This window comes from Kryptolebias marmoratus, linkage group LG12, assembly GCF_001649575.2.
Source record: "Kryptolebias marmoratus isolate JLee-2015 linkage group LG12, ASM164957v2, whole genome shotgun sequence".
Lineage (NCBI taxonomy): Eukaryota > Metazoa > Chordata > Actinopteri > Cyprinodontiformes > Rivulidae > Kryptolebias > Kryptolebias marmoratus.
The window spans coordinates 9,029,148-9,043,055 of record NC_051441.1 but is presented as its reverse complement, the minus strand read 5'-3'; the positions used below and the strand labels follow the sequence as shown (position 1 = coordinate 9,043,055).

At 38.7% G+C, this 13,908-nt stretch overlaps 1 protein-coding gene across 2 annotated transcripts in view; it reads right to left on the bottom strand.

The window, feature by feature from the left end:
- The window catches only part of LOC108241326 (brain-specific angiogenesis inhibitor 1-associated protein 2-like), a 47,960-nt gene that overhangs the window by 3,437 nt on the left and 30,615 nt on the right, over nucleotides 1-13,908 (bottom strand). For both annotated transcript variants that reach the window (XM_017425376.3, XM_037978870.1), the window contains exons 6-13: nucleotides 13,074-13,211; nucleotides 5,961-6,113; nucleotides 3,587-3,829; nucleotides 3,143-3,362; nucleotides 2,666-2,867; nucleotides 2,505-2,573; nucleotides 2,259-2,418; nucleotides 1,991-2,028 (exon numbers count right to left, since the gene is read on the bottom strand). In XM_017425376.3, coding sequence (XP_017280865.1) covers nucleotides 1,991-2,028; nucleotides 2,259-2,418; nucleotides 2,505-2,573; nucleotides 2,666-2,867; nucleotides 3,143-3,362; nucleotides 3,587-3,829; nucleotides 5,961-6,113; nucleotides 13,074-13,211 — 1,223 coding nt within the window. The remainder of the gene's footprint in view (nucleotides 1-1,990; nucleotides 2,029-2,258; nucleotides 2,419-2,504; nucleotides 2,574-2,665; nucleotides 2,868-3,142; nucleotides 3,363-3,586; nucleotides 3,830-5,960; nucleotides 6,114-13,073; nucleotides 13,212-13,908) is intronic.

Below are 13,908 nucleotides of genomic sequence, written 5' to 3'. Positions count from 1 at the left end.
CTTTAAACAAAGCTTTTCGAGCATGTGTCTTGGATGAGAACTCAATAACATTTGGCCCCGTGGTGCTTGAAAAGGCCATTCAGTCAGTGGCTTAGGTACAACGACACTGAAGTCTTTTGGCACTTGTACAGTACATGAACATGTCTTTCAGTTTGGACAAAAATGACACAACCATGTACATGCATGAAAGACGAGCAGTAGCAAAGGCAGTCTCTTGAGAGATCAGTCCGTGATGGTGGACTGTGATCAAAGAGAGTTTTCAGAGTCCGTAACGCTGCATGCCGAGCAGGTAGGCCCCGCTCAGGCCCTCTCGCTCAACGCAATCCTCCACCCACCAGCCGCTACTGTCCACACCGACGCCACCAGCAGCAGCACCCAGGACGGACAGAAGGAGGAAAGGAGGGACCCGGGGAGGAAGAGAGGACAGAAAGGAGGGATGAAACTGGCCTCTTCCATTCGGAGAAGGGGTGTGTGTGGAGGCAGAAGGAGAAGAGGTGGAGCTAAGTGGACAGGAGGAAGGGTAAGAGGAAGGAAAGATGGGGAGGAGGAGGCCCCTGTGCTATCCGGAGCTGTCTGTTTCTGTCTGTATGTCTGTTCTCACACAGTCGAAATCAATTTGCCATCAGGACTGTCACTGTGGAACAAAGAGAGAAGGAAGCTTGCCAGGTCGGACACACTCAGAGAAATGGAGAGAGACAAGACAGGCACAGTGAGGCAGGGTGGGGTTAAGGAGAAGTGCAGGTGGGGGGCAAGGGCTCTGTTTTGCCCCACCTACAAACTCCAAACCCACCCACCAAAATCAGGAAGATCAGACTTTCAATTCCATCATCAACACCATTAGAGCAATATGTTTGCTGGCTCCAAATTGTCCCACAAACTAAAACATTTTAGTTAGTTTTTTTCCCCCAAGGCACTAAAAAGAATTACAAAAAAACAATACAAAAACAAATAGTTGATGTTGATGAGGAAATTATTACGTCATGTCCATAGCTGGAGGGATGTAGGATTAATCAGTTTGGGTGAATACACCCTGCAGGACAGTGTTGTCTCAAAATACTGATACAGAATAAAAACACACAAACATTTAGAGCAGACAGAAGTGTGTAAAAACTTGACACTGGTGCCCAAAGCCCCAGGCTGACAAGCAGTGATGACTGAGATGAGGTCAGCATGATGTCTACTGTCACAACATGTACCGTATGCTCCAAACACGCATCCAGTCCACGACAGGCTTCTAGTTCTCCTTCATTCACCCAACTACCTCTCCACACACACATTAATAAACTATTTCACACACATTTATATACATATATAGAGTAGGATGTACTGCCTGACTGGACAGAAAAAAAAGCACAGTATAATTTCCAACCTCATCTTCATCAAATAAACCTAAGAGTGAGCAAGAATTTAACTAGAGTATAATAAAACACACTCAGCTAATAATATTTTGAAAAACTGGAAAAAAAAACCTAAACCTGCTAAACCACAATCAGTATTTAAAAATAATGACTTAAAAGTGTTTTAGGGGAAAAGCAAAGAGAAAAAAAGACAGTAAAAACATTGAAAACAAACAGTATATATAACTAAAGAGGAAGGCTTTTTAAACTTCAGTAATCTAGATGTATTTCTCCTCTTCAAACAGTAATAGGTTCATAAATAAGGAAATGCACACATTGTTGTAGGCACTTAAAGTTGCTTTTGAAAAAAAAACTCATGTAATAAATGTAACAAAGAATAAAAACACAATATAATAAAAAAAGAAAAACAACAATGTGTGAGTCCTGCGCCTTTAATTTTAAACTTTGCAGTGCTGCTAAAAATATTGGGAAGTGGCATTAAACTGCAACAATTAGATTTAAGAAGCAGTTGCCTTGCTGGTAGTTGTAATTCTACCAAATGTTATCTCAACTGTAAGACTTTGATATTTAAAGCCGTGGCGACCATACAGCATGAGTCAATACTTGGTGGGAGAGGCGGATAAGTCACTTACCTTGTGGCAAAGCGGTTGTCATAATCCTCAATGGCAGGCTGGAAAAAAAATAGTAACAGTTTTTGATTATACAACAGTAAGCCTTGTACTGAGGTGCCTTTTATTTTTGAATGACAACACTAGGTGGCAGCAGAAACTGAACAAAACTCAGTTACTGCAGAATTACTCATGTTCAATTATGCAACTGGGATCTAAAGTAGATGGGAGCTGCAAATGAACTAAACAAGTGTAACAGAAGTAGAATCATGGAAATGACACGTTGTACTACCTGTGGACCGAAGCCTGCCATGCTGTAGGGTCGTGGGCGGGTCTGTGCTAGGCTCTGTGCCAGCAGTCGGGCAGTCAGGCCATAGTCAGGTGTGGGCAGTGATGCATCGCTCTCCAACAAGTTCCCTGTGCTGCTGCTTTTTCCATGGTGAAGGCTGGAACTGTACAAGAACAGCAGCCTCAGACTCAAACTCATTAGGGTTTTATTACGGTGACGCACTTTTTATGAAAAAAAAGGGCCACATACTTCACTCTGAGCTTATCACCATCACTCTCGGGCAGAACTCGTGTGTAGGAGAATGGGAACCAGCCACGCCTGGAGGAGAGTGAAATCCATTTTAATATTTCCAATAAACACTTGGATTGCACAATATGAACTCAGGAAATACAGACTGCATTAATATTTACATCTTGTTTTTCTCATTCTCTCCATAGTGCCAGCCATCGCGGGCTTCAGGCACCAACAGGGTGATGACATCGCCCTCGGAGAAGCTGAGCAGGGTGCTGTTGTCGCCTGCAGCATGAGAGAAGATGGCCTGGACACGGGAACGCCCGTTCTTCTCCAGTCCAGCTGCCATAGAACTGGACCTGGGCAGGGTCCTTGTCTCTCCTGTGGAATTTTTCATTACTTTTGATTATAAAAGTGGTCATAAATGTTAATTTAAGGCATTTGTTTTCAAGCAAAATCAGTAACTAGGCAAGAATTTTAAACTTTGCATCTTCTAAAATGTGCTTCTATATAGCACAGCTTATGAAACTACAGGTTAACTGGTACTCTTTTAAGAAACTAACAATACTTGAGATAATAGTTGGTTTTCTCATTTCATTTTTTGTTTAAAAAAAATAATTGAATGACAAACTCCAAAGAATGTTTGGATCTCTTACCCACGGGGTTTTTGTTCTTAGCTGGGGCGGGCCTGCGGACAGGAAGAGTGTTGGAATAGACATCGCTGACCTGTCTCTGGGGTTGAGACGGGCCCTGTGCCTGGGTCTGAGGGGATGGCGGCCTGACTTGGGACATTGTACCCCCATCCGTCCAGTATTCCTCACCATGGACCCCTGTTGTCCCATTCACCATGGACATACCATCAGGCCCCATCAGCCTCTGGAATAAACAAGTGGACATATGAATTCAGTAAGTAAAGTGAGCAAGGATCATTCTTTGTAATACTGAATCAAAAGGGAGCTTTGTAAATATTTTAATAGGAGAAAGTACAACTTATAAATGAATCATTTTTATTATTTAAGAATTGTAAACATTATTTTTGGCCTAAAGTTGGCTTCCTTAGGTTCAACCTTAAACGTAAGAAAAGCCTTTGATTTCCTCACCGATGGGTGTCCAAGGCCGCTCCCCATAAAAACAGCCAGCTCAGGGGGGACAGGAAGAGGCTGAGCTCCTGGGATGGGGTCTGAGATCACCAGGTTGGATTTGGAGGTGTGCAGAGGACTTGTGCCCCCAAGAGCACCGGAACCCATCTGCTGGGCCAGAAGCATTGCCCTCTCTGGCAGTTTGTTTGGGTCAGAACAGGCCTGCTGCCACACGGGGATCTTCTGAGTCAGAAGGTCTTTACCCTGGAGATAAAAAAGGAAAATGTGGTGAAAACAATAGAAAAATGCAGAACTAGGAGGATAAAGATGGTAATATAAACTAGCTATAATGTGGGGATTTTACTTAGTATTATATCCATAAAAAACCCTCTCGCCATGCATCCTTGACCTCTGCCTTTTGTGCAGCTATGATAATATGATGTGTGGGTAAAGCAGACCATCACCCAACCTAGCTGCCCACAGCAAGGATTTCCACCCTGTGGATATGACTGTTCAGTTGTTGAAACCTTTTCTTTAACAGAACTATCTGTTTACATGTTATGTATGCACAAACTGTGTTATGTTCTTTCTTTTTTCCTCCCTGTAACACGGATATCTTGCACATTAGAAACCCTCTGGGAGAGGGTTCTTTAGTTTGGTGAAGGTGAACACTTCCCACGCACACCCCCATACTGATTAATGACCAGACATGTCCAAGAAAAAAACAAACAAACAAACAAAAACAAAAAAAAACAAAACACTGCAACTCAGCGAACACACATCCGATCCTCCTGCAGCCATCTTCAGGCTGTCAGCTCTCACCCACCAATAATCCCAGCTGACTGATGCACTCTATTACCAATGAATTTGATATTCTTAAGAAATGGATAGGTCTGCATTTGGAGCACACACCTCCACACAACAAGCATGAATATGAAAACAGGTTACCTTTTGGTTGTAAGAGAAAAGGAGCATTTATTTATTTTTTCCTTTATACGTCAGTCGCAACAAAATTACAAGTAACTCGTTTAAAGAGCATAAATGCAGAGGAGCTCAGAGCCATGCTCATTACACTAAGCTTTATTTCAGTTTAACATGAAGGTCAGCATTGCCATGCCTCTTCATCATAGGTTTTCACTGCAAGAGTGAAACAGAACATCACACAAAAAGGTGACCAGATGCTCAAATGCAGACTGAAGGATTACACTTTTAAGTCTTTAAGCTCTCCAAAGTCTACAGCAGATACTTACAGTACCTGGACATTATTAAAGTCACATGGTTCGTGTATTTAAATACAATTTAAGATACAAGTTATCAGAAAATATAAAATAAATAAATGAAAATAAATAAGCAATGTGTTAAAACAAATGCATAAAGCTAATGCTTCCAAATTCATTTAGAAAACAAAATGCAGGTGATGGTTTTCAAACTCTGCTTAAAATTAAAAACAAAAAGAGCAAAAGTCTCACCTAGTTCTCCTAGTACATTTGTACAATATGAGAAACAAAACAGAAACTAACACGAGACTGGAATAACAATCACATTTCAGTCTCCTGAGCTGCAGAAGAAGAAAAGCTGAGAAGTGAAATTTTCCATTTGGAAAGTTTGCCAATTTGACAGTCTGAAGCCTTCAGGTGCTACAGTTAGAAAAAGAATAAATCGGGAGTGTTTTAACACAACATAAAGGAAAAACAAAAAATAATCAGCACTGATTTCACAGAAATAACTATTGTAGCTCATCTATCTAGATTTATAAATAATTTGGAGTCCGTCACTCAACAGGGAGAAAGATTATTCATAAATATAAACATTAAAGATAATTCCTGCCAATTTTCTAAGAAAGTCCCATCAAGTTCACTCTGAGGTGAAATGATTAATAATTTCCAAATACTGAAGAAAAACGGAGAAAATAAAAACTAAGCTACATTTCACACTCTGTGGGCCTCTGTTCATGTTGATCTGTAAAGCTCATGATGCTACAGTTAAAAATAGTCTCAACAAGTTTATTCATGTCTAAAGAATCAGATTCTAAGAAGAAAGCCTGTTCTCTCTCACAAGAACTTGTGAGCGTGACTTTGGTTTGAACAGCAGCATCTAAACCAACCGCAACGTCTATGGAACAGGGTTCTGCAGACAAACAAGACCAGAAAAAAGTCCTATGGCTTGTTATCAAATGTAGCTCTAGGCATTATGGCGATACAGAATATCAGCAAAAACACCTTTAAAATTATCTGCTGGAGCATGGTGGGGGAGGCTTGATGATTTGGGTTCATTTTGTAGCGACAAGACCTGGGCAGGCTGCGGTTATTGAGTTCACTGTGATGTGATGACAGTTCAGTGGTTTTTTTCTGAAGAATGATCTCCAGCAGATAAAAGATGCGGCACTCTAACTTACCTTTCCATGGTAGGCGCTGTTGTTTTTGGCCACAGCACACTGTCGATCCACCAGGAAGCAGTATCTGCGACGCTCCTCTGACAAAGCCTGCTTGTATCCCTCAGCAATGAATGTCTCTAGTTCTGTCTGCTTATTGCTGATGGTCTCCACAAACTGAAGGAAAAACATAATAAAATGCACATTAGTGTAAATTTCTAATTTATCCACTGTTTCCTAGCTGTACAATGTTTTGGTTAATGGTTTTTAGATGTGTGTGAATACATAAAATAAATACACTGAATTCTGGTTAAAATTCTGTGCAAAAATAATCATAAATCTGTTATCTACCAAACAGTCTGTAGTCTTCTTTTTTTCCCCCAAACACCTAATTATTTGTCTTACAGTTTAAATAATTGTTCCAGTGAGTGCCTTATTAGTTATTGATCCACTGCAGTTGTTCAGGGACAGAAAACAATTAAGTGCAACAAAAAAAAAAAAGAGCTCATTTTCACACCTGATAATCGAGCCAAATTACCATGAGCTTTAAAATTAAAAAAGGTCCAAACAAATGTCAGACTCGTGAATATTCTTCACATCCATGTGCTTGCAGACTCAGTCAAACAATATCTTGTGCTGTCAATCACTTCACAGCTCGACTACAACAAGTAAAGAAAGTAAAGTGCTCGGGGCCAGTGTGTTGTGCAGCAGGAGAGTCTAAATCTGTCACTTTCTTTTGTCAGTGTTCACTGCTGTCACAGAAATTCAATTATGAATGAAGATCCTGCAATGTAAGAAAGAAACTATGACAAAAAACACTAATTTATATTACATTCTGTTTTTAACGGGTCTTTTCTGTTTTTAAAAAATATTAAAACAGCTTTGGGTTACTACTGGGATTTTTATGATAGATTTTTGGATTTATTGTGCAGCGCATTGATCAATTTTGGTTGTTTTGAATGTGTTTTATAAATACACTTGATTATTCCCCACCCGACATGACTGGCAGGTAATATTGTAATTGACTGAGTGTGTTTGTTTATCTGTCTGTTAGCAAAATATCTGATGAACCACTGGATGGATTTGAATAAAAACAATCTGAAAGTAATATTAGATTTATAGCCATCTATTAAAAAACACTGACACAAAAGAGCAACTTTTTATTTACCTACATGAACTGAATCAAACTGAAAAAGTATTTGGTGCATAGCCATGTTCAAAGTTAGTACCAGTGTATTACATGCAGTCTAATAGCAGTAAACATGTTTATTTAAGCATTCATATTTGTTTTTTTCCTTGTACTAACTGAGCATTTTTTGGTCCAAATGTTTTTAATGAAAAAATGTAAATTTCAATACTGGCATGAGGCTCTACATAAATGTCAAACTAATTTATAGAATCTGATTTTTTTTTTTTCTCCACTCAATTCTCAGGGGCCAAAAAAATGAAAAACGACTTTTTACCACATTTCTGTTAGTGCTGCAGTCTGATCAATAGTTCCTCAAGTTTAGAGTCCTCAAAGTGTTGAAGTTAGATTAGAGGAAGTTTTCAATTTTATTCCAGTAACACTGATTAAACCTATAAAGTTTAGGCTGCTCACTGCACCTAAATTCAGCTCCTCTTGTGTCATCACGGTGCATTTCATTTAGTAACCACCAGAGCACACTACTTCCTAACAGAGCAACCAAGAGGCGAGTTTGCTTGAAAGCCAAACGTGGCTGGGTTTTCTCCTTCTTTCTGGACTTCAGTCTATTGTCTCAGGATTGACTTTTTTGTCATCATGTATGCAGTGACACCATCTTACGTATGGTCTTTTAGGCTGTTATTTTTATTTGAGTATATTGTTTTTGTATTGTTAAATCAAAGTCTATATAATCTTTTAATGTGTTGATGTTTATATTATGTCCTTATTGATTTTTCAACACGAGAAAAGCTAAATTATATCACAGCATTTTGAAACTGGTGTAATTAGTTGCTATTGTTTATGGAGTGTTCAGTGAAAAAAACGTGAGAATTCCCTCAGCAAGGTGGACTTATCTGACTGTAGCTTCAAGAGCTGCAAAAGACGACTTTCATCACGTCTCTCTATCTTTTCTATGAAAAAGATAGTGATTTTGTTTTGGTATGAGTCATACTCTATACTGCAGTGAGAATAAAGAAGAGGAGGGGAAAAAGGAGGAGAGAAGCGAATCACGCTGAAGAAATGTCTGGCAAACACACACAGCTGGACACCTTAGCTGCCAGCGTTTGTGAATGAATCTTTGGTCACATCATAGGAGCCATACAGCGCAAAAACACTTTAAAAGATCACAACCAAAGTGGCTGCCCTCTGTCTCTCTGGTAGAGTGACCCTTTTTTGTATTTGCAGTCTCTGACTCAGAGTCTGCTAGCCTCTGCAACACCTCTAACCAGAGCTAATAGGAACGGCTCAGCCAGTGTGTGCTCGCCCTTTGTCAAACCAACACGGCCTCATTCTCCCACCATTCAAAAGGTCACCAAAGTAACCCAAGACAATAAGTGCAGTGGGAAAAGCTCATGCAGACACAAGCCACCATTATCTCTAACTGACCTCAGGTTACATCTTAGCTAGAATGACTTGTTTTGCAAAGGTTATGGATATAAATGAAACCTGCTACATGTCAGTGCAGTCCCTATCTTCAGGCTTTGACTGCTCAGCATTACAGCCTCTCTGCATGTCTCTTTACACTGACATATTCAGGACGAAATCCTAACACGGCAGCACTCTTATTACACTGCACACCCAACACATTTTTCCAGTAATTACAAGCACTGAGATGGGAGGCTCTCGCACCATTTGAAAAGTGAAGAATACACCAGGGTTCACAGCAACAAAACTGTTTATATGATGCCGTTTTACTATGGCAGGCCCCTGTAACATATGATCAAACCACAGTCCCCTCTGTAATTACTGTTTTAGATGTCAATAAAAGCATTCATCCTAGTCAAAATGATAACCTTACAAGTCACAACGAGTCTAAAATTATATTCCCACTAGAAAAAGTCTCCCAAACTGAGATTGTAATAGGAAAAACATGTTTGAGATATCTGAAAGTTTTCAAGAAGTTTAAATGATTTTAACATTTAATGACTAAATATGTAATATAGATTTCCATATTTCCAATATATTTTTAAATTATTTTTATTTGATCCACTATCAACATCTCAAATGGTTTTTTTGAGGATAAAATACATACCACTTCTCACTTTAATATCTGCAAGTACATTCTTCTTTTTAACTACCATTAATATACAGGGTATTCCTAATGACGTTTTCCCTTTTCTTTTCAAAAAGCAATGATATATATGTGGAGAAGTTTTTTGTTGTTTGTCTGTTTTTGACCATCTGAAATGTGAGTTTATCCTACTAGGAATTCTATTTCAAATATCTACAGTATTTATTTCCAGATGGGAACAATTTACTTGAGTGTATCTGGAACTGAAATCCCGATGCACACAAGAAAGCTTTTATTTTAATGAACAATATTTAAAATAACTAAAATGGTAGTGGACACAAAAAGAGGCAATCAGGACAGTTGAAATGTTCATTCTGACTAGGAATAATCTGTCTAAATATTACATGATAAATTGGCTTGCCATAGTTTCCTCTTGGGATTTCAAAGCCCTTCCCTGCGTAGATCCAAGCTGCTTGGGTCTGCCGTTTCTTCATCAACACCACTCTTTGATTTAAAAATCATAAATCAGGACAACTGAAAGCAACAAGATTTATGTGCCTGCTTGTGTTTTTCTTTTTCTTTTTTTCCCCAGTAGTGCACAGTGGTGTGGACCCCAGATTGAAATATCTTTTTTTCAATTTTATGACACAAGGATGAAGAAAACCTGAGCTAATCAAACATCTTGTGACATTAATTCTTGGAACGGAGCTCTGCCTCGCTTTGTCTGAGCTCTTATTAACATCCTCTGCGATACAAAGGAGTTTATCGAGATAAAACTCCTTTCTACAGTACCTCGGTACCCTTCAATGAACTACATAATGAAATGATTAGCATTTCAGCAGACTTCACCCATTGATGTGGAAGTGTCTCAAGGCAGAGGAGAGCAGGGAAGGAAGAAAAGGCAAACAAGTAGATGATGAGAGGCAAGGTACAATCAGATTCAGTCTGTCTCTGCTGCCAGACCACACTTAGACTTCTACTTTTAATGAAAAAAGAGAAAAGTTAAAAGTTCTCATCTTTTAAAGTCACACAAATGTCTTGGAGGAGGATGAAAATGCTGTCATCGTCTTTGCGACATTTACTGCCTGCTGCAGCCTGAAAGAGACCATCTCTTTGCACACAAGATAAACTGCACGATCTGTTACAATCTGAACTCCTTTTCTAGGTGGACGGTTGTCATTGTGAAGCACGGGTCTTGTGGGAGTGCAGGGCTCTCGCTCGCTCTTTGTGGAGCCATGCTTCTTGTGGGCTCAGGCACAAACGAGTTGACTTTTTCTCTCACACGCCCACAGCCGTGATATGATCAGCGAAAGTGAGCAGGCTGAAAATGAGAAAGGGAGATTGATTTTTCTTTTCCCTGCTAACAGACTGTAAATTACGAGTCCACAGTATGATGAGCTCTTCCCTCTGCACAGATGGGTCCAACTGATCAGTCATACAAGCACAGCCAGAGTGTGGGTAACTTTAATGTATGTTCAAATGCACAAAGTAAAAAAAAATTGCTCTATTTAGTGCATCCTAGTCACTTGTCTGAGGAATATTAAATCAGCTTATCTATTTTCCCCAATTACTTTTTCTCACATTGACGCACGATTACATGAACTGCTAAAATAAAAAAGTGTTTTAAAGATAAATGTGGACTTGAGATGTAGCTGGTGTTCATGCCTGTCATGCAATTAAAAGACTAAAAAGCAGTTTATTTTCTCTTAGAAACTCTCAATTATCTATTATGACATGACATCCAGTAGTTCTTGAGATATTTTGCTTACAGACGGAGTGGACTCCAAACAGTTATGGACACAACTGTAAACAAAGTTCTTGCCCAAACTGTTAGAGTGAAAAATATGTATTGGAGATCTGTCTCTGCTACTATCACATCAGATTTTAATTCAATATCTGTAAAACTGAGTGAGTTTTAGGCTTTTTATTAAATTTGTTTTTTTCCAGTTGCCTATGGTTGAATGTTGTGTTTAAATACAGTGGCTGTAATTAATTAAACCTGTAATACATTAATATAAAAACCTCTTCAGCCAAGAAGTAGCAAGAAAAAGCCTACCAATATGGACTTGTTCCGATATTAAGAAAGCGAATGGAAAGGTATGTGATTGATGGAAGCTTGCCATGGTCTCCTGGAACTCTTCAATATGAGCTAACACCAGTAAAAACATTTGAATGACTACAGAAAACACTCCAAATAAGACAAATTACTAGTACAGCTGTAAACACAAACACCTACATGTGTAAAAAAAATAAAATAAAAAAACATTAACCTCTTCTCAACTCAATAAGTATCTAAACTAGTATTTGAGCTAAATTTGAATTTCATGAAATTAATTATTAACATGCATGTTTTCTTTGCACAAGCAATGATTAAGCTTTTACAAACTGTTTGTTCCTGCGGGAGCAAACAGAAACAAAAAGTGTACGCTCATGTTCCTTTTTCCTGCACAGACGATTTCTTTTAGTCCTTTTATTTATCTCCAAGTATAGTTATTGATTGAGTTGGTGAATCAAAGTCTTTCTGACTTTGATTCACAATGGTAACAACGGCACTTATCATTACCTGACAAAAGTTTAACTACCACCCGAAGGAATAAATAAAACACTTAAAAAAGCAGGCCTGTATTAACTCTTTTTAGCTGATTTACTGGTGCGGGGCCCTACAGTCTCAGTTTGCATTCAAGCTTTGCTTCATGCTCGACTGGACGCCTGAGCACATTGCTCAGGCGCCTTGTGATGACACTTAATACGGCAACTCTTCAAGGCATTTCAGACACAATGGAACGAACTTGATGTGACACAACAGTCAGATCAATCCAGCGCTGCCATGCCACCGCAGACAGGACGAGGTAGATGTGTGTGCATCTTTGCATTTGTGTGTTTGACAGCATGTAAACGGAGTGGACAGAGTGGGTGCTCCTTCATGTGGAAACTGAGCACCAAGGAACAACATGTCTGTAATCAGTGAACTCCAGAAAAGTTTGTATTCTGACATTTTGGTCTACCTGACAGCGCTGAATGCACTTCACAGTGAGGCAACCGCAGCAGCTCGGTAATAACCCTGCAAGCCTTGACCTGTTAGTTTCGCAGTCCAAATTCCAGCTTCCAGTGAACTCTATTGACATTTTCTTCCATTTTCTTTTTCTCTTTAGTAATAACACTTGGTATAAGAGCAAACAAGTAAAACAAAAGTAAACAACAAAAAGTGAAGTCTTAGAATGTTTGTTAATGCAGAAAAGGAATGCTGCCCCTATCGTGGTGGTCATGTGATGAAAACTAAATGTGACAAAACCAGGAATGTTCAACAGTAAAGGTTCATTTCAAAGTGTTTGTTTTACCAGAGTGTGCTTTGTAATGGGTCGATGTATTATAGGAACAAGCACTTAAACACTCCCTTATTCTTTATGTGGATCCACCTTTCAGTGTAAAATTCAGAGATCTTGACAGTTTGTTAGCAATTAGAATAACTGGCTGCTTACTTTACTTACTGGTTGCTTTTAGGAAGAAATAACATTTTTGTTTTCCTATTAAATACAAAGAATAAAAAAAATCTAAGTCAGTCAGCTATAAAGGTATTTTTTATATATATCTCAGTGTCTGAAGCTGATTTGTGTCAGTTTAAGTCAACCACTTTGGGGAACTGAGTCAGCAATTCATAATCAAACTTTAAGATTTGGTTTCCACTACTGACACCTTGCCAACTCTGCCTCCGCTGCCATCTTGGCTCTGTGCTTTTAGTTTCAGCAAAAGAAGTTACATTAACTTTTAATCATCTACCAAAGGACGGCAAACGAGATCTGGGACTACGAACACAAACAGAGCAACACTCTGACAGAGTGCATTTATTGCAGTGTTTCTTGCATTTTTCCAGAATATTTCTAGTTCCTAACTAACAAATCAACTAAATGTTAGATACTGCATGAGTTTTTAGCAGGAGGCCCACCTGCATTTCCTTGTCTCCATACTTTGAAGGGTTCTTGCTGCCCTGGCTCTTCCTTCGCAGCTTCTTTAGTTCCCCCTGGCACTTCTCCAGGCTCTCCCCTTTGTTCTTGTGTTCCATCTGGTACTTTTTCAAGGCAGCCTGTGTGCAGAAATGAAGAGTAAAATAAATAAATCAATAAATCAATTTAAAAAAGAAAAGAAAAAAAAAATCACACATAAAAAAATAAAACATTTTAAAAAGTTGGCATTGAAGAGAAAATGTCAACTCTTCTAAAAGTTAGCAGTCAAATCCCAGCTCGTAAAAAACTTCTATTTAATTTAAAAGATCTGAAAATTTCACATCATTATTTGTTGAAAACAGTCCCAGTCTGCCTCCACATTAAAAACCCTCGACTATGAGATGAATCCAAGTGATAATGTTGCTACAAAGTTCTGGTGTGAAACAATAAGTTGCTACTTTAACACTGACCAAAAAAACAACAACTTTAAAACTGGAAAAGGATCAGCCCTTATGTTGCTGCCCTAAAGAAGCAGAGCTGTTTAATATTAAAGAGGTGGTTGTAATGTTCTGGTTGATTGTTGAGCATTTTGACTCTGTTACTGTATCTTAGAGGACCCTTAAAATAATTTCCTCAATTATTGGAATGCCTGTATTTATATAATTCTAAACAAAATCCAAATTTGTTTTCAATTTTTCTAGGTTTGTTTTGACAACACAACACAGCCTGCAATTTTGTCTCGTCAAACATCCACTGCTATTGACTGCGCTTCGTAATGTGGCTTTTTTATCACATAAAATGAGCAATCAGAAATCATTTATAGCCTGCAAAAGAGAC